Raw genomic sequence first — 27,689 nt, 5'->3', positions numbered from 1 at the left:
TTGACAATGACATTATTGTAATTTTGTCCCCAAAAAAGACAACAGTCATAAATCAATGATTTTTCAATGTTGTTTTTTTTTTTTTTTTTTATAAATTCCGTGCAATACAGTGTTTGTGTTTCTCACACATTTAGATAAACCATAATCATTTTTCTCTATATATCTACTACATGATTCATATTGCCCACATAAATGCTTTCTGTGTGCACGTTCCGTCACTTTTTTTTTTTTTTTTTTGTCCAAGGTCAAAGAAAAAAAAAAAAATCTGGAAGCTTCTCCTGTTTTTTTTTCTCTCTCTTTTGTTGGTTGCATCAGAGTCAGATCCTCGAGAAGAAAAAAAAAAGTGTGTGTAGCCGCTTACATTCTCATCACTTTCGTACAAGAGAAGAGCGAGGAAGCACAGTGAGAAGAATCTTTGGGGAGGTTATACCATCAATGTGAGGGAAGGGGGCGGGGCAGGTCAAAGGTCACAGGGGTGGGCTAATGAGGTAAACCACCTAGTAAGAGTCCGAGTAACAAAAGTTCATTTTTCTTGAATTTACAAATATATGTAAGCATAAATTACAACGTACATTTTTTTTTTAAATCAGCCTCTCCAAAACGCACATTTACATGGTGCTTAATTTTTTTTTTTTGTGTGTGTGTGTTTTTTTTGCGTCATTTTGGGATTCATAGAAAATATTTTTTTTTTAACTCAGGCATTCATCTTGCACGGAAGCGTGGAACAGACAAACTGGAGTCAACGGTTTTGACAGCAAAACTCCAAACTTCCAACATATTTGCCAAGAATTTCAATCCTATTTATTTCAAAACAAACTTATTTGCAAGTATGTTCAAATGTGTTTGCAAGTACATTCAGACATAACTGCAAACACGTTCAAACGTACTTATATACCGGAATGCTAACAACATTTCGCGTACCCCAAAGTAACGGAAAGGAAATTATGCACCATAGAAAATAATAAATAAAAGCATAAAAATGAAAAAAAAAAGTTTTCTTAGTAGAAATGTACTAAATATTTTTTTGCATTTATCCTTCAATTATGTTTGGACGTATTTGCAAATACGTCCGAACAAATGTGCAAATTCATTCGAACGCGTTTGCAAATATGTTCACATGCAGGACAAAATATGTTTCAAAGTATTTGCAAATATGTTCACATATTAGTAGAACTAGTGGTATTGGTACTAGATATTGGTTTTGGTGACAACTCTACAGGTGTACTGAAAAAAAAGTGAACATTTCTTCAAAAAAAATGATGTGTATAAACTACATGTAGTTACAATGTAGGCAAAATACTAAAAACTATGTTAAAAATATTAGGAATGGGAAAGTATAGATACCAAGTATCATATCAGGTCGATACTTCAATCTTATTTCATGGTATTGGTAATAACAAATTAGACGAAAGAAAACCAATGTATTTCATGAAATTTAATGGGAAATTTTTTGTATTCGCAATGTACTGCATTTGTTTTTTTTGGAGTGGGAAATTTTGCATATCAAAAGTACTAGTTGTATCGGTACTAGGTATCGGTTTCGGTGACTACTCGAGTACTGGTATCAGTTGAAAAAATGGTATTGAATATCTTTAAAAAAATTGTGTATAATCAACATCTAAATATTTATATAAAATAAATAATAAATTATATATATATATATATATATATATATATATGAATATATATGAATAAAACATAAATAAAAGCAAAATGTTGACTCCACATTGGCAGTTGCAGGCTTCCGTCAATTTGCGCCCGCTTCTGTACACATTTCGTATTTTCTCGACGAGTTTGTCGTTAATGCCCAAAGAACAAACATGGTCAACACGACTAGCGCTACGAGAAATACTGTCAACACGTATCAGAATGGAAAGAAGACAAACGGAGGCCAAAACAGAGTCGTTATTGTTGCATCTCTTCTTTTCATCCCTATTATTGGAAGACAATTTACAGTATTCACAACTGGAAGGAAAAAAACAAAACAAAACAAAACGCCGTACTAGTGGCCGTCGAGTCCAAAGAAATCTCGGCGCGGGATTTTGTGCACGCTCATGCCGGACACGGGAACACGCCGCTCGGTAAAATCAAATAAAAATCACAGTTGAAGTCAGCAATATGGAAACGTTCGGCCGGTACATCGTAGCGAGCGAGGGATGGCCATTGCCGCACATTTTGCTTTTTCTTTGGCTTTCGGGAGGGAACTTTCGAAACATTTCTAATATTTGTTCCGGGAAGTGGTACTCGTGTATTCCCCTTCATTTCATAGTTGTTTTTTTCTCGCCTGCAATGCTTATATTAAATCATGAGGACGTTCCGTAATTGTGTCCAATCAGATTTCAGCCTCTCTCTGTTGCCACGTGAATGTAATCTGCCCAGTAACGCGGCCTGATCTTAAAAACATCTCCATTAGCACTCGGTTGCATTAGTAGAATGACAATTTCATATTATACTAGAAATAAATGAAAGCTCTGTGAGGCACTATTAAATTATTATTTAACATCCTTGATAGTTTTCGTCCTTACCGATGGGAAAACTTCGGAGGTTTGATTCGAATGAAATCTTTGTCAAGCAGTTCACTAAGTTACTTTTAGCATATGAGAACTGGTTTTTATCATGTATTTGATCTTAGTATTACTGCGCCTATCAAATATTAAACTGAAATTCTATCAGGTATTCAAGTAAAATGAAAAATAGACATTTTTGCTAGGTGAAAGTACAATTATGAATTGGGAGGGAATAAAAGACATTTAAAAAAAAAATCATTTTTAGATTGGGTTAAAATCAAACTGTCGCAGAGAGAAAAATGACTGAGATTCTAGAAAAAGTGACAGTAGTCATTTTTGCTAGCTAAAAAAAAAAAGCACATTTTCTCGAGCCCTGCTCAAAATTGATCATGTCAATTGATTATTAAACTGCCTTTGAAAAGTAATCTGGCGGCTCTCGTCAACCCATTTGGGGCATTTGGGTGCTGCTAGCTATAAACTAGCTTGCCGCTGCTAGCCGCTAATGTTTGGTGTGCTGCTTTCGGTCAAAGTATTTTTTTTTTCCAGCAACTTTAACTAGCGTAATAATCACTCCAACAGGAGCTTCTTAAAAAAAAAGTGGACCAGGGCATTGATGTCCAAATGTTATTTTTGGGAAGGTAAAGTTTATTTTGAAGTTGACGTGTTACCGGTACGCATGGTTAGCTTCCCGACAGAGTTTTTATTTTAAACTGAGGGATGAGAATTACAATACTTGAGGACTTGTTTCATTCCTACTCGGTGTCCTTCTTAAATGCTTTGTTGGGGGTCGGGGGGGGGGCAAAAGCGGCCCAAGCGGGACACATTCCAGTCAAATGGATCGGCGTGCCCATCCCTAGCACGAACGCAAAGAATAATCACAACAACAACCGACGCTAACACAGGTCTGCTAAATCAGCGCTAATATTGCACAATTGTTTTTCCGAAGTAGCCCGAGGTTAGTTTGCATGTTGATCGTTAACAAAATAAATCCTTTCTAGCGCGTGGAAATATCAAAATAGTTTTGAGTTCACGGTTATTATGGTTAGGACTCTTCTTTCCGCCGCGGGGCGGGAGCGGGGGCGGGGGCGGGGGCGGGATCGAGATCTCGGCTGTGCCGGACGGCTGCTACTTCACACAGGCGTGGTCTTCCTATTGAGGGTGTTGGAGTTGCTCTCTCGGTCTCCCTTCAGCCTGTCCAGGGTGCCCATGCCCCGCTCGCGGTCCACGGCGGACGAGGCGAAGGGGGGCGGGCCGGAGCCCGCCGAGTTGGGCATCGGCACGTTGGAGTTGGAGGAGTTGGAAGGGTTGTGGGACTTGAGCGAGGGCAGCGTGCCGCTTATCATGCCGCCGCCGTCCTTGGGGAAGCAGTTGTGGAGCTGGTAGAGCGTGGCGCGGTCCACCGTGCCGTACATGGGCGGGAGCCCCCCCAGCTTGGGGTCCCGGGACAGCGTGTAGAGCGAGATGTCGCCTCCGGCCAGCGCCGCGTGGGAGCGCGAGTGCGGGTTGGGCAGCGTGGACACGGAGATGGGGCCCTGGGAGAGCAGCGCCGACGGGGGCAGGCCGAAGTTTTTCCCCACGCCGCCGCCCACCGGCGAGGGGTCCCGGGAACGGGAGGGGTCGGTGGAGCGGGACGAGGAGCGGGAGCGGCGGCGGAAGCGGTAGCTGGGGAGGCGCAGCATGGCGTGCGTGGTGCTCTTGAAGATGTCGGTGCGGGAGCGGCAGCGCAGCTCCTTGTTCTTCTCGATGTAGATGTTGACCGCCAGCACGCCCACCATCTCGGCCATGATGAAGGACAGGCCGCCGAAGTAGAAGGACCAACCGTACGAGTACTGCCACTTCTTGTCCTCGTCCTTCTTGGGGGAGATGTCGCCCAGCGCCGCCGAGATGTACACGATCACGCCGATGATGTTGCTCAGACCTGGAAAAAAAAAACCCACACGACGACGCCCGTTACGTTACGTTCGCATTCGTGTTACAATACGCATTTGTGCGTGTGCGTGTGTATTAAGGCTGGGCGGTCCATCGGGTTAGTTGGATTAGTTCCTCGTTTTAAACGTCTAAATGCGAGTGAGAGAGAGAGCAGGAGTGTAAGAGTGAGAACGCAAGGGAAAGTGAGAGAGCGACAGCAAGACAAAGCTAGCGAGAGAGAGGGATTAAGCGGTAGAGAGCGAGCGAGAATGAGAAAGAAAGTGAGAAAGAGAGCGGAAAATGAGAGAGTGAGGGAGCAAGACTGAGTAAGAAAGAATGAGTGCGAGAGTGAGGGGGAGCAAAGGAAGAGCAAGAGAGAGAATGAGGATAAAAGAAATAAAGAGATCGGGAGAGAGAGCAAGAGAGAGAATGAGTAAGAGAGAGTGGGAAAACGAGAGACCGAGAAAGTAAAAGAGAACGAAAGCAAGAGAGAATGAAAGTGAGAGAAACGAAGAGCGAGCGAGAGAGAGAATGATAGTGAAAGTGAGAGAATTATTGTGAGAGAGTGAGAGCGACAGAGCCAGACAGGGAAAGCACAAGATAGAATGAATAAATGAGACCAAAAGAGAGAGAGAGGTCTTGAGAGTGAGAGAGAATAACACAGTGAGTGTGAGAGAGAATGAAAACGAGAGAGTGAGAGAAACAGAATTGAGAGAAAGAGCAAGAGAGTGGCAGCGAGAGTAAGAGATAGCGAGAGGAAATGAGAGAATGATCTGAGAGTGAGAGCAACAGAAACCTTCAGAGAGAGAGTGAATGAATGAGAGTGAAACCCGAGCGAATGATAAAATGAGAGCGAGAGAGCAACACGGCGAGAATGAGAGATTGAAAGAGCGAGAGAACGAATAAGTGAAATCCGAGCGAGTGAAAAAATGAGAGCGAGGAGAGAGAGCAACACGGTGAGAATGAGAAACTGAAAGATCAAGAAAACGACAGCAAGAGTGAGAGCGCGAGAGAATAACAGAGTGCAAGAGAGCAAAGATAATGAGAGCAAGATAAACAGATTGAGAGGCCGCGTGAGAGTAAGCCAGAGCAAGAGCATGAGAGCGAGAAAGAGAACGAACGAGAGCAAGACAGAAAATGAGAGCGTGAAGAATGCCAGGAAAAAACCACGGGAATTCTTTTTTTTGGTCACATGTACTGCAAAATGTAACCTATTACCTGCAGCCACAAAGAGAATCCCCGCCCCCAAAATGATGTTGCGTTTGCTCCGATAGAAACGGCTGGCAGCGATGCACACGCCTCCCAATAGCAGCAGGATGGCACTGAGGATGGGGAAGATATTGGAAGCCCTCACCACACCTGAAAAGGCAAAGAAAAAAAGCGCTCGTCAATACACCGCTTCACCAAAACATACAAACACAATTTTTGAAAGTGCGTAGTATAGTCCAAAATACACAGTATGTACATTTATGGTAAATAAAACAATGGTGTGGAATTTCGGCGAGATCGCTAAAATAGTCTGGAAAACAAACAGAAGAACAAGAGGGCGCAGATCCCTGTCCGCTCTCCTTAGGAGAAAACGTTTGTTGTCTTACTTCTGGTTTGTTCGGGGTTGCCTGAACCTGACAACAAATACCGTAATACCCCAAATATATGACACTTTTTTTTTTTCCCCCAAAATGAAGGCCGAAAGTATGGGTGCGTTTTCTAAATGCTTAAAAAATGAAGAAAGATTGATCGGTCAGCCACATAAGATGAGTTTTGTTTTTATACCGGTCGTATTCTTACTTACAATAATTACCGTAATGGACGTCAGTTGGCTGTTAGCAGGCAGCTAACAGCAGCTCGTGTTGGCTGAGGTTTTTACGGCATTATTTTCCCAAAAAAGAAGCGAGCAGACTGAACCTACGCCCAAGTCCGTTCTTGGAATGTTACTAAAACCGAGGGGATCATGTAAAGGTTACGATGTCTCCGGCTGATTCCGGTTATTTCCACACTATAAGGCTCATCAGATTATAAAGCGCGCCTTTAATGTATGGTCCATTTTGGAGACAATTGAAGGCTTGTAGATGCGCCTTATAGTGCGGAAAAAACGGTAAGAATCGAGCGTGGAAAGGTATTCCATTTGAATCCTTGATTAATTGCGCTCTTTCGACCTATTCACACAATCATAAACTTGGTGAAACTCCGACGCTGCGCAACTTTGTGTAACTACGGCAAAAACGAGGAAAAGATAAAAACGAGCGCCTCGATTCGACTTCACACCGACGAGGCGTTTACTGACCGCTCACAACGCGGGCCATCCGAAACGCTCATAACCCTCAACAAACGGATATGAACACGAGCGAAAAATAAAGCTACTTCCTATACGCAGGGGCGTACTATATACGGGGAATTACAGTACTCCTTTGAAACGCACTCAAATTCATACTGGCAAACGCAACGCACGGCCATTGAAGACAAGTAGGCCGCAGGAGAGCGAAAATGCCAGCAAAATGCCAAGAAGAAGCCTACGCAACTTTGTAAACAAGCTTGCGCGCGCACATCGCAGGGCACATTCGCATCCCCGCGGGGCGTTTAGCCTCAACTAGGCCGCGCCGTCTCCCGTGACTTTTAGTCCAGATTGTCACGTGTTGATTCCTCCGCCGCGGCAAGAACGCAACGAGCCCGGACTACAAAGCAGCCGTTTGACTTACGTAGGACGTACTCGGCCCCGTCGTGGTCAAAGTCCGCGTCCTCCGGGAAGTGGTTGATCTGAGAACACACTCCTCGCTTCACTCCTGAGAGAAAGACAGAGTGAGGGAGGAAAAAAAAAAAAAGTGATGAGCGCGCACAAGCCAGCGGACAAGGAGAAGAAGAAGAGCCGGCGTCCTCCCGGGGACGCAAAAAGGACTGACGTGGGCGTCTCCGCGGCGGTTAGTGGGACACGTGCACGCGTGGTGTTAGTCGATACATACAAGCACGCGCGCACGATGCCCGCCGATGGATTTGTGTGACAAGATGAAATGAAGACACACAGACGGAGGGACAGATGGACACACGTGGGACGAGCGGCGGCCTCCCTTTGCGGCTCCGTAATGTCGCTCTGTGAAGAAGCAGATGGAGGCGCACATCAGTGGCGTCGCGCGTTAACGGGGTGTCAAACGCCGGGCCCGTGGGAGGCGACTGGCGCGCCGCCTCACAATTTATGAAGCCATTTTACGACCGTGCGGAATCCGTTGCTAGAAAAAATTGCTAGTCTCCCTCCGATTTTCTCCACTAGGGGTCGCCAACCTTTTTATCACCACGGGCCGGTAAACGTATCGACGAGCATATCGACGCCTGACGATTTTTCGGAAAAATAAAAGTAAAAAGTAAAAGTAAAAAAATATAAGAGTAAAAATAAAAGTAAACACGGGAACTAGCGTGTCGTTTAGCGGACGTCGTCACTGTCCCGTAAGCCAAAGGTGTCATGTAATTAAATCAGACAGTCTGGAATCAACTGAAATTCGATCAATTACTCAAAAAAGCCTAACGATGGAGCCTAGAAAATTGAATGAAAAAACAAAGCAGAAGGAAGACAACAAACTTTTTCTCGCGAGGAGAGCGGACAGAGATCTCCTTCCGGTAAGGTTATCCTTCCTGTTCACCCCTCTTTTATTGATTGGCATTGGTCCTAGTTACAAAATCACTGGCAGCAAGGTCACAATCAGTTTATGATAATGGGGGACGTAGGTGGAAGTCCATATACTATCAGTCCATGTCATTGCTATCTTCTTTTCCAGGAACATGGTGACGGTCCCTGTACTGATTGTGGCGTCCCTATCAGGACTTTCTGTAATCCCGAAGCACCGCCCACGGAACTGCCCAAAAAAACACGTGTTAGGGTTACAAAACACATTTAGACCAGTTGCACCCTCAAGGACCCCCGCCAAGAGTGTAGAGGGGCGGATCCTGATGGAACCTCCTCTACAGCACCCCGAATAGATCTAAATAGCGCTAGATAGAAGGAATACACCCTCTAATCCTCAGTTCGTAAACATACCAAGACAATAGTTTTTTGACAAAAAAACTAAACAAAATGCTAAAATGAACAAAAACTAAAGCATTTTTGTTGAAAAAAAAAAACGAACAATCCTGCTCTAACAACTAACACCAACAAAAAAAGTCTCCAAACAAAATAAAAAGTAACTATAAAGAGGAATACGAAACTATGGTAAATTCCGGACTATAAGACGCATCGATGTATAAACCGCAGGGCTCAAATAATGAGAAAAAAGTTGCAGTTTATAGCCTGAAATTTACGGTATTCTAATCCCATTTTGCTTTCATGTCCTGCTCCTTTAGTAACTTTGTTCTCAGTAAAGTCTACAATTAAAACGACTCAACTCGCCCTAGTTTCAAATCATTCATGAATCTTTATTAACGTCTCCCGCAAATATTTAAAATACCAAAAATGGGCGTCAGTTGGCACCTTCAGAAAATATACGGAGGACACGAAAAACTGCGATGTTGGGAGACGAAGACGAAGGGACGGAAGGAGCTTGTGTGCAATGCGGTATTTTCTGCGAGAATGAGATCTTATCTGTAATTGGTCGCTTTGCTTGGCGGGGGGGATTAAGCCACGTGCGTCACTTCATTTTGCCAAGGAAATCTGGATTGCGTTTCCACCGCGGGGCGAGTAGATCGCGTCAACGACGTTACGCGTGACATCAGAGCGGCGGCCACATTCAAAATTGTTTTTTTTTTTTTTCCTTGGGTCTGATCATTGGCTTTGGATCAAATAAATGAGGTCAATATTTTGCACTTTATTCACCAAAATGGCCTTTTTGTATTGCATGGATGTCATGAGAATACTTTTTTCGATACCACTTTTTTTGCAGAGCGATACCAGCAGGAGGATTTGAACTTAGAATACTCAACAAGAACTAGAACAAGAACAAGGAAGAATTACTCAATGTATAAAGTATCAGCGACTGGTATCAGCGCCACCTGAGACTACTCAATACTTGAAACGCCGATTCAAGTATTGAGTAGTCTCAGGTGCCGCTGATACCAGTCGCTGATACTTTATACATTGAGTAATTCGACTGGTATCAGCGGCACCTGAGACTACTCAATACTTGAAACGCCGATTCAAGTATTGAGTAGTCTCAGGTGCCGCTGATACCAGTCGCTGATACTTTATACATTGAGTAATTCTTCCTTGTTCTTGTTCTTGATAAAAGGAACAGTATGGTGTTTTTTTTTTCAAATTAAGAGCAAACTAATTGGAACATGTAGCAACTCATACATACATATATACTTGTAGTTATTTATAATTCCTAAATCAATCAAATGAAACATTGCAGGATTGTGTTCAATCGGGTGCGTTTGAGAGTAAATGTTCCATGTAAATTTGCTCGTACCTGCCTACAGTTTAGAACGCTGCCAGGGGAGCGTTGAGTGAATCAGAGGCTCACGCCGTCTGGACTGGAGGCGGGAAGGCAAGCTTTGGTTTGGGCACTCCAGTTCAGCGACGGCAGCCGGCGCGGAAAGCACAATGATTAATGGGTTATTTGGAGAGGGGGTGGGGCTTCCGTATGGTGTCATTATCCCTCCATTGTTTGAAATCGTCGCGGCGGCGCGCTCGAGGAGCTTTGCTGATCATGAAAATAATGAGCGCTAGCGCAATATTGTCACGCGCTGCTAAATGGCTATGTCAAAATATGCTTCCACAAATTTGGGCATCAGCATATCTAATTGAATGCTTTCTAACGCAGGGGGAGTTTACGGTTTCTTTTCAAATTAAGAGCAAATGAATTGGAAGAGGAAATCGCTTATTGTATCATTGTAACTTATTTGCAAATATGTTGTACAGTATGTATTTAGTTTGTTTTAAGTTTTATGATATTATGATATAGTAAAACAATGATGTTAAATGAGCTACAGAAGTGTAGAGGTTTTCAAATAGGGGTACAAAAACTCCTGGGGGTATGCGAAGCACCTCATGGGGGGCGCATTAGATTCGAACATGTTTTTTTGCAAAGCTACTGCAATCAAATGCTCTTAAAAGCTGTGATAGGAACATTACAGGTTTCTTTTCAAATTAAGAGCAAATCATTTGGAACATTAACTTATTGTATTTTCGTAACTTCTTTGCCAAATCTGTTTTGTGAGGTTTTATTGTATTATTGGCGATGCAACTTTCCCACAGAGGAGCCGGAAATAAAGAAAAAAGTTGAAAAGCACTGTTCTAGTGCAGTAATTCACAAAGGGGGTTCAAGTACTCTTGGGGTACCTGAAAACACTAATGGGGGTTAGATTTGAACTTGTTTTTTTCTGGTTATCAGCAAATCTACTGCATTTGAATGCTTTAAAAAAAGATAGGCAGAAACAGTGTATTTTAATTTTCAAATCAAGAGCAAATGAATTGGAAAAGTCCTGATGCTAAATTGTGTTGAGTGGCAAAATGTTGGATGATTTATTTGTAGGCTTTATAGCAGGCGGCGTCATTAGCAATGCAATTTTTCTGCAGAAGTAAAACAGATGATGTTACGACATTTATTTTCTGGAGTTGCTGGATAAAAAAATAAATAAAAAAAATTAAATTAGCGCAGTGCCATCCAAGTCTGATCAATCAAATTTTGTCATTACGGTTGTAGCGATATCTCTCGACATATTTTTTCGGGACTCCAGAAGCAAGATCGTATCATGTGTTGTATTTCTAAAATAAATCGCATCACTAATCACTCTGCGCATCCGTATGAGATTAAATAAAATAGAAGTCATTTTCTGCAAAGGAGGCAGCGGAAAAATATTCGGTAATAGGCTGCCTCGCTTTCCAATTCATTTGCTCTTATTTTGAAAACAAGCCCCGGGGGTTCCTGCCACGGCATTGAGAAGCATTTAAGGCCATCGGCAAAAATCAAGGGGGCCACGCGCGGGCCGTACCTTCCAGGCAGCAGATCCTCCAGAGTCCCGAGTGGGTCAGCGCCCCCGGGTCCTTCTTGTCCTTGTTGTGAGGGTCGTCCTGCGTGACGTTGGCCGTGCTGTTGCAGATGAGGGCGCGCGAGTACAGCCAGTAGTCCGTCCCTATGGCCACCGTCATCAGGCCGAAGGCGGCGAACGCCCCCACGGTGGTGAGGAGGATCTGGATCCCCTTCTCACACACCATGCCTGCCCGAAACAAAAGGGCCGCGCCGGTCACAAACTCGAGGCCCGGGGGCCGGATCCGGACCGACGCCTCATTTTACGCGGCCCGCAAAATCAGCTTTCGTCCTTGCTCGAATAATATTATGATGAGCGTAGCCATACCTCGAAACACGCAAATGGCCAAATTATTATTTTCTTCAAAAATGCTTTGTTGCTTAGGGATAGTTGCCTTGAAATATATTTCGCAAAAAAGCTTGAGAACAACAGCAATAATCCTGATTTAAAAATTTATAAGTCATCATAAGTTTATATTTATACAATAAACTATAGTCCCAAAAATAGTCATTTTATATATACAGTATATATATATATATATATATATATATATATATATATATATATATATATATATATATACGTATATATATATATATAATAAATAAAAAAAATAAAAAAAATAAATAAAAATAAATTAAAATTATAAATTTATATTTATACAATAAACTATAGTCCCAAAAATTCCGTCATTTTTTATATATATATATATATATATATATATATATATATATATATATATATATATATATATAATATAATATATATTATTATATATATAATATAATAATATAATATTATATAATAATAATTATATATATAATATATAATATAATATATAATATTATATATATATAATATATAGTATAATATAATATAATATAATATATAATAAATAAAAAAATCATAAATAAAAATAAATAATAATGAAATAAAATAATAAAAAAACAAACAATTATATATATATATATATATATATATATATATATATATATATATATATATAATAAAAAAATAATAAATAAAAATAAATAATAATGAAATACAATAATAAAAATCAATTTTTTTATATATATATATATATATATATATATATATATATATATATATATATATATATATATAATTATTTGTTTTTTTATCATTTTATTTCATTATTATTTATTTTATTTATTATTTTTTTTTAATTATTCAATTTATAAATGATTTTCGTATTTTTAGCACGATATTTTTAAAACTCTTTTTGAGCACAGTTATATAGTTTTCCGTTATATTTGATAGTTGTTCCATAAGTTGACACCTTGAACAGATACATACATTTGCTTTAGCGGTGGATTGTCTCCCCGTAGCTAGCAAAAAAATAAATAAATAAAATAAAAAATCTCTGCCGGTGAGCCGCACTAGAATAGGAGGCTTATGTACACTGTATAGTCCAAAAAATACGGTATTTGGTTTAACCGTCCCAATAAAAGTTATAAGTTCCCGATAAAGAAAGTGTTCCAGGACCAAAATGAGTTTGACACGCCATAAGAAGAAGGGACGCTCCAACGGTCTCAGGAGAACCTCGTTGAAAAACACAGCAGTCATGCAGGTGAGCTGATAAGAAGGGGAACTTGGGAAAAGGGGGAGGGTGGGAGAGAGGTGAAGAAGAAGAAGAAGAAGAAGAAAGCGGCACGAAGCGAGGACGTGCCCTTGGAAGGCGAGTCGGACGGCTGCTGACTCGGCTTAACGAGGCAGAAGCGATGCCAAACGCGCCCTATTCCATATTCAGAAGCCTTACTTACATCCAGCCCGCCTTAAAACTTGCGAGGCGAGAGAGCGGAGGAACGCATGACGGCCAAATATCAGACATTTACTTTTACCGCCATTTTGGCCCTTTTGTTTTTCTGTGTAACCTGCGCACATGGCAAACGAGGCACTCTGTAGAAGAAAAAAAAAACATCACCGTCTATGCTCTCCCGCCTTTCTGCGAAAGACAAAAGCGCGCTTATGGCAGACGATGAGGCACTCGAAAGTGACCGTCCAAAGTGAACATGCGTTTTTCTGTGTCCCGACAGAGCTAGCTAGCTAACTGCGTGTCGCTAACCATTGAGTCCAATTTCGCTTTACTGGTTATCTCTGTAATGTGCGCACACTCGGGGTAAATGAGGCAGTTTTCTGTGCAAGACAAGCGCACACTTATGGCAGATGATGAGGCACTCGAAAGTGACTGTCCAAAGTGAACATGCGTTTTTCTGTGTCCAGACAGAGCTAGCTAGCTAACTGCGTGTCGCTAACCATTGAGTCCAATTTCGCTTTACTGGTTATCTCTGTAATGTGCGCACACTCGGGGTAAATGAGGCACTTTTCTGTGCAAGACAAGCGCACACTTGTGGCAGATGATGAGGCACTCGAAAGTGCCCGTCCAAAGTGAACATGCGTTTTTCTGTGTCCCTACAGAGCTAGCTAGCTAACTGCTTGTCGCTAACCATTGAGTCCAATTTCGCTTTACTGGTTATCTCTGTAATGTGCGCACACTCAGTTTAAATGAGGCACTTTTCTGTGCAAGACAAGCGCACACTTGTGGCAGACGATGGGGCACTCGAAAGTGACCGTCCAAAGTGAACGTGCGTTTTTCTGTGTCCAGACAGAGCTAGCTAGCTAACCGCGTGTCGCTAACCATCGAGTCCAATTTCGCGTTACTGGTTATCTCTGTAATGTGCGCACACTCGGGGTAAATGAGGCACTTTTCTGTGCAAGACAAGCGCACACTTGTGGCAGATGATGAGGCACTCGAAGTGTGTCTATGTCTAGACAGAGCTAGCTAACTAAACTAAAAAAAATAACCACTCCTCTACAGTCTTCCGCCTTTCTGTGCACGACAAGTACACACTTGCGGCAGACAATGAGGCACTCGAAAATGACCGTCCAAATTGAACATGCGTTTTCTATGTCCAGACTGAGCTAGCTAACTTGTCGCTAACTATCAAGTCAAACAATTTTTCACCATTTTTGCTCTTCTGTTTTTCTCTGGAACGTGCGCACACTCGTGTTAAACGACGCACTCTAGAGCGGGAAAAAATAACCACCCCTTTATGGTCTTCCGCCTTTCCGTGCACGACAAGTACACACTTGCGGCAGACAATGAGGCACTCGAAAATGACCGTCCAAATTGAACATGCGTTTTCTATGTCCAGACTGAGCTAGCTAACTTGTCGCTAACTATCAAGTCAAACAATTTTTCACCATTTTTGCTCTTCTGTTTTTCTCTGGAACGTGCGCACACTCGTGTTAAACGACGCACTCTAGAGCGGGAAAAAATAACCACCCCTTTATGGTCTTCCGCCTTTCCGTGCACGACAAGTACACACTTGCGGCAGACAATGAGGCACTCGAAAGGGCCCGTCCAAAGTGAAAATGTGTTTTTTACGTCTAGACAGAGCTAGCTAACTTGTCGCTAACTATCAAGTCAAACAATTTTTCACCATTTTTGCGCTTCTGTTTTTCCTCTGGAACGTGCGCACACTCGTGTTAAATGAGGCACTCTAGAGCAGAAAAAATCACCAACCCTCCATGGCGCACGGCAAGTACACACTTGCGGCGGACAACGAGGCACTCTGAAGTGACCGTCTTAAGCGAGCGTGCATTTTGGAGTCAAAACAGAGCTGGCAAGCCAAATGGGCGGAACAGAATCAAATCTCTGAATTGGGATCTTTGAAATTTGGAGCGGACTTACCTGACGGCGAGTTTCTATCCTTCGACTCAATTTTGAAATCTTTCCTTTCCTCGTCAGTGAAGAACGTGCTGCCCCTTCGATCCGGACAGCATCCATCGACTGTTCTCAGCCGCTCGCCCTCTCTCGCTCTCTTCCTCCCGCGCCGCCTTTCTGGCTGGATTGGCCGGTGCCAGGGGAGGCTGAATCTTGGACGCCGGTCCCGCTTCTCCTTCGCTCGCTAGCAGGAAGCCGCCACCAAAGGGCCCGTCATCGCCGCTCAGCTGCCGCGCACACAAATGAAGAATGGGGCCGTTTCAATATGCAGATGAAATCCCACAGGGGCCTCCTTTCCAATGAAAACAAGCGCGCGTCATTTCCTCGGCCTTCCCGGTTGATCGGCGCGTCAAATTCGTCCATGAGCGTTTGCGGACTGTTTGACGCTTTGCCTCGAATAATTAATCAGCGATAAATGAAATGACCTTCCGTCATGAATCATTGGCTCGTTCGCTTAGTCGCTTGATTTACAAAGATTCGAAACGAAAAGAATTAATTTGCGTTAACAAACCTCGACATTTTTCCGTTTGGTTCTCACTTTACAATGTCATAAGTATACGGGACAATTCAAATGTTTGGAAACGCCTTCAAGTTGTAATAGTCTCCTGCAATTGTTGTTTTATTAGTCCATCAATTTATCGCTCAAAACTTGGTTTGATTGCTTTTAGGCCTTTGGTGGTATTTGTCCATTTTTTGGACAGTTATTTTCCAAAGAGGGGAAAAAATGTCTTTATCGATATGGATAGGTATTATTTTCATGAACATTTTGAGTGATAGCAAAAAATAAAAAATATATCACTTTAGTATAGGGCTGCACAATTAATCGAATTTTAATCGCGACAACGATATTGGCCGCCACGGCGGAATTACCATTTCAAAAGCCGATACGTGTCAAATCAAGCATTCCACCACCAGGGGGCAATGTTTATCACTTGTTTGCATGACAAAAGCTTCTGCTTTATTTACCAGTGTGAAATGGCGTTAAGTTTCTCACCTGATTCCTACTATTTACAGTACCTGATTCCTAATATATAGAGTACAGATGTGCTCTTTCTCACTACTGCCACCTAGTGGCTTGGCATGCTTGTGAATGAATAAAACTGCTGATGCTGATTCGTGTAGTAGCATTTTTTTTTTTCAGAAAAGCTAAAGTATATGGACATTTTTTTAAAGAGCTCTGGTTACGTGTAGACGACCATAAATTCATTTGAAAGAAAAAACAAAAACATGCAAATGTGAAAAGTTGTTTGATGGAAATGTGTTTAACGATATTTCAACGACTTCTGCATATTTTTTCGTTTTGATGGCAATATTTTCCCTGTTTCTGAAAATGAATATTGACTCCAAATATCGGTTATCTGACTCAGTATCGCTCCAGAAAAAAAAAAAAAAAGAACATTAATCTTGTTTTGAACCAATCCCCAAAACATATGAAGCAATCAAATTAAAACGTGAACGCCATTTTTTTTTTGTGTCTCTACTGGACTGACGGCGTGTCTTCGGAGGCTAAAAAGCGGAATGACTCCAGCGCGACTTGTGCTGCATCTCATCGTCTGAATAGAGGAGCAAAAAGGGGAGGGGGGGGGGGGGGCACACCGACCCGACAATGTTACCATGGCAACATTGAATTCCAAAGTGGAGATCAGCATAGAGCGAGGGAAATGGGGGGTGGGGGAGGAAAGAAGATGATGAAAAAGCAAAAAAAAAAAATGGATGGAGGGGTGACATTTGAAGTGATCATAATGAGCGTGACTCGAAGCTCTATCAACGTGTGTGTGCACGTGTGTGTGCGAGAAACGACTGCGACACAGATGCTACCGAGCGGCGCGTGAGCACTGCGGTGTTTTTTTTTTTTTTTCTTTCAGTGAAACCCCAAACAAAATGCAAGCATTGGATACACACGTACACAACGAGCAGACATGAAGCCTCGTGAATATTTGATGACGCAATATGGCAGCGTGAGCAAAATAGGTTACATCCAGTTTGCATTGTGAGTACCCCCTCCACACACACACACACACACACACACACACGAAAAGCAGCATGTTGGAAACTGTTGAATCCTCAGCTAGACGTCCTCCTCATCCTCATATCGCTCTCTCCCGCCTTCTTATTATGTAAACCGCTGCAGTGTGGCTTACTTACAGTACTGTATATTCCGCACTATAAGGTGAACCGGATTATAAAACGCACCACCAATCAACGGCCTATTTTAAAGCTATTTTCATATATAGAGTGCGGCGCATTATAAGGCGCATGGAATAGAAGCTACAGGAAAGGAGATGCGCAAAAGGGGAATGTCAACAAAACAATCAGATGAATCGGTTACACGTAAATAATCAGAAATTACGAATAAAGATGATGTGCGGTAAGTACTATCTGAAAAATGGGGAAAAAATACCGCTTACATTGAAAGACTGTTTGGATCAGTGGTTCTCTGCTGGAGTCCTCTACAGAACTCTAGGGGGTACTTGAGATTTTAAATAAAACGAAAAAAAAATCCTTTAAAATTCGTTCTTGAATGAATTAAACTTTTCAGAAAAATATAAGTTCATATAACACATTTTATGTTCAGTACGTTATCAAAATTATCATTATTTTAAAAAAGTCAAATTCTCCCTCGAGCTAGAATGGTTCCACCCAACTTGTCCTGTGCCGCCTCTCGTTACCTGTCAAGTTAATAATTTATTTTTCAGAACACATCTCTACTATGATCCCAAAAGAGGACACTTTAAGTTGAATAAATTCCTGTGAACAAATATTTATTCATAAATATTTCTTTTTGAGAAAAAGTCTTACACTTTATGTTGATTCTTTTTTGTGGTTAAATATTTATTAAGTTAATTATTATTAACTTATTTTTTTGAACAGATCTCTCCTGTCATCCCAAAAGAGGATTATGTTTAATATTTTGCGTGGACAAAAATTTATTTATTTATTTATTTATTTATTTATTTAAATATGTATATTTATCTACAATTATTTCTAAAATTCTACGGTACTACAGTTTAATAAATCAGACACTGATGGCATGTTTTAAGTCTTTTTTTTTTTTTTTAGGTGCGCCTTATGGTGCGGAAAATACAGTTATGTGTGTATATGCAAAACTATGACATTCCAGCATAAAGTCGCTCCCTGAGGAGAAAACGCAGCGAGAATACTTCCTAAGGCCTTCCAAAAAAGGCACGTGACCTTTGGGATGACCTTCCGTATTCCCCTCAGCAAAAGTCCCCTGTGTGGAACATCATAATTGCCATTTAATTATCAGCATTTCCCATTTCCTTACAATAATTAACAGAGTGGCGCGACGAGCGAGAGGAGGAGAGCGTGAAAGTACAAGAGGGACAGATTAAAAAAAAAATTCATCATTAAAGAAAAAAAAAATCAGTGCTTAAATTGTTATTTTGGATTCAGTCTACCAAAGTGCTTTGTAGGTACAGTGGAATTTACAAGGTTGAATTGAGTTTATGTTGGTCAAATGATGAAAGAATAAACTGAGCTGAAAAGTTAAAAGTAGGGATAAAAAATTTCTGGAAAAAATGTATTCGAATTTTTCACTGATATTGCAATTTTTAGGTTATTTTTTTCAGTAGAATAATTACAACTACAGTAAGATTGAAAACACGGCGGAAAATGACATCACACCATCAAAACATTAAAAGCTATTTATGTATTTTCAGACGATGAACTGCACCAGATTATAAGCAGCATTATTAAAAAAAAATCACGTAAAATTTATTTATTTTTTTGTCCTCATACTCATCTGCTATGATGGGGTGTATTTACTCTTGCACGGGCGGTTAGGGGCGGTGTAGGGAGATATGAATTTCTTCAGTTGTCATAAGTTTTCTTCAAGTCATTTATCTCCTCGGGTGGGGCTGGTGTAACTAAAATAAATGGTAAAGGTCGGAGTGTATTTACCCCTGCATGGGCGGAACAAAATTCTTCTGTCACATGCTAGTGTTACTAAAATACTGTATGTGATAATGGTAGGAGTGTATTTACCCATGCACTGGTGGTACGGGGTAGGGCGGTAAAAAAATGCTTCTGTCGTCAAGAGTTTTCGTCAAGTCATATTTACCTGCTTCGACGGGGCTGGTGAAACTAAAATGCATGGATAACGATGGTGTGTATTTACTCTTGCACTGGTGGTACGGCGACTTACTATCTTCTGAGGGTGTACAATAAGCAAGGAATGCTTAGGAACTCATCAATGAAGGGAAATAACACTTTGAGGGTATTTAGGGTGAGAAATCAACATTTTAACATGAAGCTCCTGGCTCCTGAAGATACAGGCCCTTTTATTTTAAAGGCTGTATACGTTTGTTTACGAGTTCCAGGAGAAAGTGGAGAAAGCTTCGGTCCAGGAAGAATCCAATTAGCTTGAGTTGAGCTTGAAAGGCCAACAGGGAGCGTTCCGAAGAAGTGCCGAGCTCAGGAGAAGCTTCAGCAGTAATCAGGCTCGCCTTTCCCACTCATGGCCGTACGGTATAAGCACAAGGAAAGGAACATCTATCCCATAGGCCGTTAGAATTTTGTAGCATCTGCAACATTAGCTATTCATTGCATACATCAACAAACGGAAATGCGTGTTGAATTAATGATGACATCTGTAATATGTTCGTCCTGGGTGAGCGTGTGAAGACTAGCAGCGGCACAACACAAAGACTACACGCGTTTGCGTTGTTCAGACAATTAGCTCATTCCATCCCAAAGACATATTTTGACGTTTTAAGAGTCCAGACATTCCATCCCAGCTACTTAGCGGTATCGTTGTTGTTTTTTAAATGTCATGTTTGGCTAAAGAATGGCCGCACTGTTCGATCAACTACTCGGGTACCGAAAGTAATCGATTACTTTAAGTATTCAACTAAAGATTACTTCCTTAAGTCATTTTGCTCGTTTGTACATGGCAAACGAGGCACTCTATAGATTTATTTATTTCATTTTTACATGAATAGCATTTTACAACAAAGAAGACATCAATGAAAGAACAAGTAGGCAGCTGAAATTTCACCCAGGTGACATCATGTTAAAGTTTCAAATGGCACAACCAACTTAGTTGAGTGGAATATTTAAGGATCCGTCCAAAAAATGGACACGATACCGCACGAGTGTTAATATTGCATCTGCCGAGCGCATGCGGCCTCTGGTGAGCAAAAATCGGAAGCCGAGAGGCACAAGGTGTACTTGGGCTAGCTGCTTTTTAAAAATAGTGTGATGTGAATTTTTCATCGGCCGAGATAATGTTCCTAAAGCGGCTGCAGAAGCTCACTTGAAGGATGGGAGGATTAGCGCTTCAAGTGGATGCAAATATGGAAATTGCAAATGGGGGGCCAAAGGTAGACTAAAACATTGGCGCCTCCGAATCTTGACACAAAGTACCGCAGACGCATAAATATCTACATGCCGACGCACGCTCAGGTAGGTCAACACCAGCGTGAGCACGCACGCAAACACACAAGGGAGTTTTTCAATCATAGTGGGGACATCTGGTTGACATCATGCATTTCCTGGCGACTAAGCCTAACCTTAACCATCACAACAGCTTGCCTAACCTTTATCTTAAACTCAACCAAAATCCAATTCAAACCTATACTCTAAAACCAAGTCTTGACCCGCAAAAAGATCTCCGAACTTGCGGGGTCCACCAAAATGGTCCCAAAAAATAAACAAGCTCCACAAAAAGACAGCAAAACCCGGGGTTAAAAATTGCTATTTTTGTCGTACTACTTAAGGTAATTAAATGCTAAAGTAATTGAATACTCTATATACTCTAAAACCAAGTCTTGACCCGCAAAAAGATCTCAGAACTTGTGGGGTCCACCAAAATGGTCCAAAAAAAATAAACAAGCTCCACAAAAAGACAGCAAAACCCGGGGTTAAAAATTGCTATTTTCGTAGTACTACTTTAGGTAATTAAATGCTAAAGTAATCGATTACTCTATATACTCTAAAACCAAGTCTTGACCCGCAAAAAGATCCCCGAACTTGTGGGGTCCACCAAAATGGTCCCAAAAAATAAACAAGCTCCACAAAAATACAGCAAAACCCAGGGTTAAAAAAAATGCTATTTTCGTAGTACTACTTTAGGTAATTAAATGCTAAAGTAATTGATTACTCTATATACTCTAAAACCAAGTCTTGACCCGAAAAAAGATCTCCGAACTTGTGGGGTCCACCAAAATGGTCCCAAAAAATAAACAAGCTCCACAAAAAGACAGCAAAACCCGGGGTTAAAAATTGCTATTTTCGTAGTACTACTGTAGGTAATTAAATGCTAAAGTAATTGATTACTCTATGTATCTAAGTACTAAAGTCATCGATTACCTTAGGTCGAAAAAAAAGTCCATACACCTGAGTACCGGCCTAAATGCCCTCACTCTCAAAGCGGTCCTCACAAGTATAGCCAAACATGAACTCGCGCACAAAGGCTGAAAGCAGCAGCGGCGCCGTCAAATGCGATGACACGGGAATGGCAAAATAGGTCATGTTTAAAAGGCACTTGAATGGCCGGCCACCTCCGCCCGCATGCGACCTCGTCGGAGCGCAAGCGCCCGAGGAGGCGCTGACATTAACACCTTGGTCTAAGAGGCTCCCCAAATAGCGCTTGCGGATGAGCGCACGCTCATGCATAAATATCCATGCGGACGCATACTCATGCTCTCCAAGATGAGATCTCCACTCGGCTTTCAGAGAATTTTCTTCGGAGGGCAAAATGGAGGAAGCGGCGGCAGAGAAGCGGTAGTTTAACCCTTGTGGCATGATGTTACAAATTAGGCAAATTCCTTGGATTTTTTTAGGTCGTGTCATAAAAGAATCAGTGGGGAAAAGAACAACAGGGAGCTGAAATTTCCAGCAGGTGATTAAAACGTGTAAAAGGTTCAAATGCAACGATTCTGACATTTTTATGCGATTGCAGGTGGATGTGCGAGATTTTGTGGACAAAAATGGTCATTGTCCAAATTTTGGACCATAGAAAACTATTAGAATTACGATTTTTGACGTGCATTTTAATAGGGCTTATGACATTGATTTTCCAGCGATTTTTGCAACGTTCCCCTGAGCGGCGTTCAAACTATGTCAGCAAACAGAAAATTCTTTGTTGACTTGTGTTTCACTTCAAGACAGTAGGTGGCGGTAGAGCCCAGTTCATGGCTATGTCGTAAAGTGTCATCATCACATCACAGGCTACAAAGACGGACTGCACCATTTTTCATTGGGAAATTTAACCTACATGTGTATGGATTGAACAATTTGAGTGGTTGAAGGAAAACAAAATATTCATAAATAACTTTAATGATTACGCCTTTAAAAGCATTCACAATATTGGTTTGCAAATTGTGCGCACAAGGGTTAAAAATCGATCGTTCTGTCGATTATTGTGACGATGGATCGGATATTGACAAAAAACATGTTTGAACTACTATCGTTTTATCATTGCACCGGTAATTTTATCGTCATTAATTCAATTATTTGAAGTTAAAAACGATGATTACGATTACAGATGGGCGCATCCCAATATCAAGTATCGGTTTGCGCGGGTCACACAGCAGACGCGATACGCTTCAATCATGCCCCACGAAATTGTGCTTCAAGGCCCCCAAAAGCCGACTTGCTGTGCTAGCTGATACATGGGAAAACTCCCTCCACCCGAATTGGGACGTGCCCTAAAGATGCTTGCATGGTAGAACATCTCAACTCAATCTAATGAGAAATTATCGGATTAACTCCTGTTTCCTCCTGAGATCCAGTCCATTCATTTGCGTCCACTTTAGTGGACATTAGATTTTGGTCTATATCTTTGGACTCATCATAAGCTACCGTACTAAGTCCTAGTGTACTCAGTGGAGGACATCCTGGCCTTCCAAATTATATCTCATGTGTAACAAAATGGACCCAACAGCAGACACAAATAACAACTTCATTTGAGTAATAATTGCAAAAAAAACATTTTTTTAGCGCAATAGAGTTTGTATAAATTAGGGATGAGCAAGTACCAATGCTAAGTATTGGTATCGGGTCGATACTCAACTTTCAACTTTTGTAGGTATTGAATAAATTAGGGATGGGCAAGTCCCAATGCCAGGTCTGGTATCGAGCCAGTACCTGGTATCATTTCAAATTTTAGATACATTAGGGATGGGTGCGTACTGATACAAGCGGTATCAGGCTGATACCAGGCTTTATTTTAAGGTATCAGATAATTAAAAAGGAACAGGTAAATATCATCAACAGGAATCACAACAGCAGCTGATACGAGCACCGTTCACCATCTTGCTGGGGTTTTAAAATGAGGAGCGAAAAATTACAACTGAAAATTGCCCTTATGTTTATGCAGTTTTTAAGAAAATCCTCTATTGTGATACATACATTTTTTGGATAACATTTTTTGGCTTTGTTTTTTTGAGGAAATGTTATGTATCCGAAATCCTAGTAGTATCGATACTTGGTATTGGTTAGTTCTCAAGAGATGAAAACTCATGCTGGTATCGATTCAAGGAAAAATGGTATCGATATCAAATTGGGGTATATTCAAACACAGTATTTCACTTGTTTATCGTCTCCTCTCAGGTTTGAAATGATTGAACTTGGTCTCCTCCTTTTTTTACATCACAAAAAGCCGGCGTTCAAACGAGGGTGTGCAGACTTTTGATAACTGCTAAACTTGGCGGCACGGCAGAACTGCTTCCCCTCAGATAAACGACGAGACAGAGAGCCGCCGGAGGAGTGTAAAAAAAAAACGAAAATTCCAAACTTTTCATCTTTTTTGACGAGTCATCAAGTGTTGAGGATAACGATTTTTTTTCTCTCGATGCGTGTGGCTTACTATCGACCGCAATGAGTCACCTAATGGTGTAATCATCCACTTGGTTGCAATCCAGAATCCTCAGATGGAGTCTTGCAACTTATGATTTTTAAAAACACATTTTTTTTTTCCAACTCAATCTCATGAAAGTAGCATCGAGGCATCTAGTGCAATTGAGCCAGCGCTGGCTCCGCCCCTTTCTACTGCGGGGTCATCCGGCACAATCATATTTTGCGTGCGTCCATGTTTACGTCCTGGGCGAGTCGAACGACGAAATAGCTCCGCCCTGTTTGTTTTTGTTCCTCTGCATCGTTCCGTAAAAATCATTTTCTTTCTTTCTTTCTTTTTTTTTGGAAACACAGCGACACTTTTGGAATAATAAACGGACGCTTCCCTCCTCTCCCCGGTCACTGGAAAAATACAAGACAACTGGTGCAACCTGCAGGAGGTGGGGTCACACAAGTTGAGGCACAGCAGGTGCTGATGGACGCCATCATGGTTCAATTTCTGTGTGTATGTGTGTGTGTGTGTGTGTATATATATGTGTGTATATATATATATATATATATATATATCAGTTATTATAAATATATATAACATTTAGTTAATATTCACCAGTTACTCGTGTATATCTGCAAATATATAGTGTGTATATAAATATATATGTATAGATATATACACACATATAAATATATATATATATATATATATACACACATATATATATATATATATATATATATATATATATATATATATATATATATATATATATATATATATATATATATATATATATATATATATATATATAACATTCAGTTAATATTCACCAGTTTACTTGTGTATACCTGCAAATATATTGTGTGTATATAAATACAGTATATATATATAGTATATACATACTTCTGTATCTATGTACTTATACAGTATATGTACAGTGCATATGTGTGTGTATATACACGTATAGATAGATAGATACTGTGTGTTTGTGTATATATATATATATATATATATGTATATATATATATATATATATATATATATATATATATATATATATATATATATATATATACACACACAGTATCTATCTATCTATACGTGTATATACACACACATATGCACTGTACATATACTGTATAAGTACATAGATACAGAAGTATGTATATATACACCTATATACATATGTATATACTTACATACATACATACATACATACATACATACTGTATATACATACATATGTATATACGTACAGGTACGTATATACACATACCCCGCTAAAAAAGAAAAATAATAGAAAGCTGCAGCACACATGCACAACCCCTAAAGTATATATACATATATAGTTGTGCAGGAATGCTGCTTTTTGGGGAGGGTGGGAGGGGGGGGGGGGGTCCTCTGAATGCTGCAGTGCACACGCCACATATCCCCTCTCACACCTTCCTCTCCACATGTGCGTTCCTGAAAACTACATGATGAATCGGTGCAAACGGAGGGCACTTTTTTTTTTTTTTTTTGGTGGACAAACATGCCTCACATGAACATCATGTGGGTCATCGTCAACATGATGCCCTGCAGGGAGGGGGTTGGGTTGGGGCTCGGAGGATGGGGGGGGGGGGTTCTGTGTGCACATACAGCATCAGCGCACACACACGAGGCTGCAAGCGTGCAAAGCTCGTGTAGAGCGATGCAGACTGCGGTGCATTCATTAACGGCCACACACACACATGCATCATCACCCTTGCCTGCGCTGGCTATTCATTGGGGAGGGGGGGGGGGGGGGGGGTAAAATGGACGCCTGGCATCTTACAAATCACATCGAGACCTCTAAATTGCGGCACATATGATAAATAGTAAATACGTTCGAGGATGAAAGGAGTGAGTGAAGCAGATGGGGGTGGGGGTGGGTGAGATGGGGGGGGGTCTCACAATGAGCTATTATAAGGATGTCATTTGCATAATAGACGCCGCTAATTATAGTCGCCGCGCTATAGTAAATAGTCTAAACATGATGTCATCAGACGTTTTTTTTTTTTTTTTCGCTCTCCGGCCACCAAGTTCGGAGCGTGCGAGCGGCGGCGCAAACATCGGCGCCTTTCAAACACAAAAGATTACGCACGCAAATAAAGCAAAGGCGCGTCGCCACGGAAGCTCACCTGCAGGCTGCTGCCGGATGTCGGAGCTCCTCTCGCCGCCGCGCGCTCCACAAGAGGATGGGGAGGAGATGATGATGGTGATGAGGATGATGATGGTGGAGAGGAGGGCGGGAGGGAGGGGTGGGGGGTGGGGGTGGGGGGTGCAGCACGCTGATCTGATGGGGAATAAAACAAAAGGTGGAAGGTCGCATCATTAGGGATTCCATTCAAAAATCATTTTGGAGCAAGCAGGCGGGGGATGGGGGGGGGGGGGGTCGGGGGGGGGGGGGTAGTGTGTGTGTGTGGGGGGGACTGGCACGCATCATTGACTGACTGCCCTTGCCTCATGCCATAAAAACTGGCTTCAAATACTTAAAATGTCAATGCGGAGGAAGATTAATCGATTAATCAAAAATTAATCCAAAAATCAATGGAAAATGATTTCAACCCTCGTGCAAGTCTTTCGTACAATCCTTTGATCTTCACATCAAAGGAAATTCATTAAAAAACGACAGTAGGGAGCTGAAATTTCATTTAGATGTTGACAACGTGTCAAACCTGGCATGACCGAGTTGCCATGAAATAATTTACGCAAGCTAGCTAGCTAGCAAATCAGAAGCTAGCAATCAAACCTCGCCCAGAAAAAAAAAATCATATTTTTACTACACTTCCTAATTGATTAATAATCAAATGATCAAGCAGGGATGTTAAAACGTTTTCATTTGGGGGCCACATTGAGAAATGGAAGGGTTCAAAAGCCACTCGAAAGTTTAATAAATAAAGCTATATTTATTTTGTCATGCTTTTGAATGGTGCTTTGAATACTAGCCACCAGGGGGCAATCTCTTGGCAAGCAAGGGGAGACAAAAGAAGACTATCAAACTATTCATTTTGAGTTTGAACTGCTATTTTACTTGCCACCAGTGGGCACTCTGGTAGTAAACACACAGGCATTTTACTGTTGTGTTTGTGCAGTATTTTAACAATCAGAGCGTCTTGGTGTTGCATTGAAAATGTGTTTATTTTTAAAGGTGCTTATTTATAGTTACGAGTGTGGGAGAGACTTAATATCAAACAAATGCTGAAAAAAAAAACCTTGGTTTACGGCTTTGCCTGCGCATGCGCATTTAATACCCCGTGAAATGACGGGGGGTCAATGCTAAATTTTTAGCGTTTACTAAATGCTATTTTTTTAGCATTTAGGCTGCGCGTCAATTCGAACTTAATTTGCCAGGTAAAACGTCATTATGACACGTTCAAAATTAATATCATTAATATCTAGCTGGCGACATATCTGTCTTTCAGTCTGTGAGAGCGTGAATATAACTCACCAGTCAATAGTGACATATCAATACAGGCTGTCGTGGCTAGCACGAGCATTCGCTCTAATGACTTCAGTGCTGTTGCTGGTGGAGGCTGAATTATGTCACAGTGTGAGTTTAAAAAAAAAAAAAAGGACGCTGCAGCCACTTGCTGAGCTGCTGCAGGACACACACACAATTAGGTTGCACAAAACCCAGCAGACAATGACCTTCAATAGCTTTAAAATGGCTTTGCTGTCCAACAGGCGTGCACGCGCACGCGCGGGCACACACACACACCGGGGCTTGGGGTGGGGAGCCACAGCG

The 27,689-nt window shown here is 41.3% G+C and overlaps 1 protein-coding gene across 2 annotated transcripts; it reads right to left on the bottom strand.

Annotated features, from left to right (window-relative positions):
* Positions 1–676: 676 nt before the first annotated feature.
* cacng8b (calcium channel, voltage-dependent, gamma subunit 8b) lies at positions 677–27,497 on the bottom strand. Of its 2 annotated transcripts, XM_088410248.1 has the most exons (7): positions 27,393–27,497; positions 26,083–26,237; positions 15,079–15,338; positions 11,328–11,552; positions 7,112–7,195; positions 5,634–5,774; positions 677–4,425 (listed from the first exon to the last, which is right to left on the bottom strand). In XM_088410248.1, the coding sequence occupies exons 4-7, from the start codon at positions 11,548–11,550 to the stop codon at positions 3,638–3,640; spliced, it is 1,236 nt and encodes a 411-aa protein (XP_088266374.1). In that variant the 5' UTR covers positions 11,551–11,552; positions 15,079–15,338; positions 26,083–26,237; positions 27,393–27,497; the 3' UTR covers positions 677–3,637. The 2 variants fall into 2 exon arrangements, with proteins under 2 accessions (XP_088266374.1, XP_088266375.1); XM_088410249.1 differs by lacking the exons at positions 15,079–15,338; positions 26,083–26,237; positions 27,393–27,497 and having other exon boundaries at positions 11,328–11,825.
* Between the last annotated feature and the right edge of the window lie 192 nt (positions 27,498–27,689).

This window comes from Hippichthys cyanospilos, chromosome 3, assembly GCF_059441005.1.
Source record: "Hippichthys cyanospilos isolate Australia breed blue-spotted pipefish chromosome 3, RoL_Hcya_1.0, whole genome shotgun sequence".
Classification (NCBI taxonomy): Eukaryota; Metazoa; Chordata; class Actinopteri; order Syngnathiformes; family Syngnathidae; genus Hippichthys; species Hippichthys cyanospilos.
This window is presented reverse-complemented; position numbering and strand designations above follow the sequence as displayed.

Bases quoted from the DNA above. Each gene is read 5' to 3' on its own strand.
- cacng8b (XM_088410248.1), bottom strand. From the start codon at position 11,550: ATGGTGTGTGAGAAGGGGATCCAGATCCTCCTCACCACCGTGGGGGCG. The intron at 7,196-11,327 runs GTACGGCCCGCG...TCTTTCTCTCAG, and splicing joins GAGGATCTGCTGCCTGGAAG to GAGTGAAGCGAGGAGTGTGT. The intron at 5,775-7,111 runs GTAAGTCAAACG...TTGCCTTTTCAG, and splicing joins CGGGGCCGAGTACGTCCTAC to GTGTGGTGAGGGCTTCCAAT.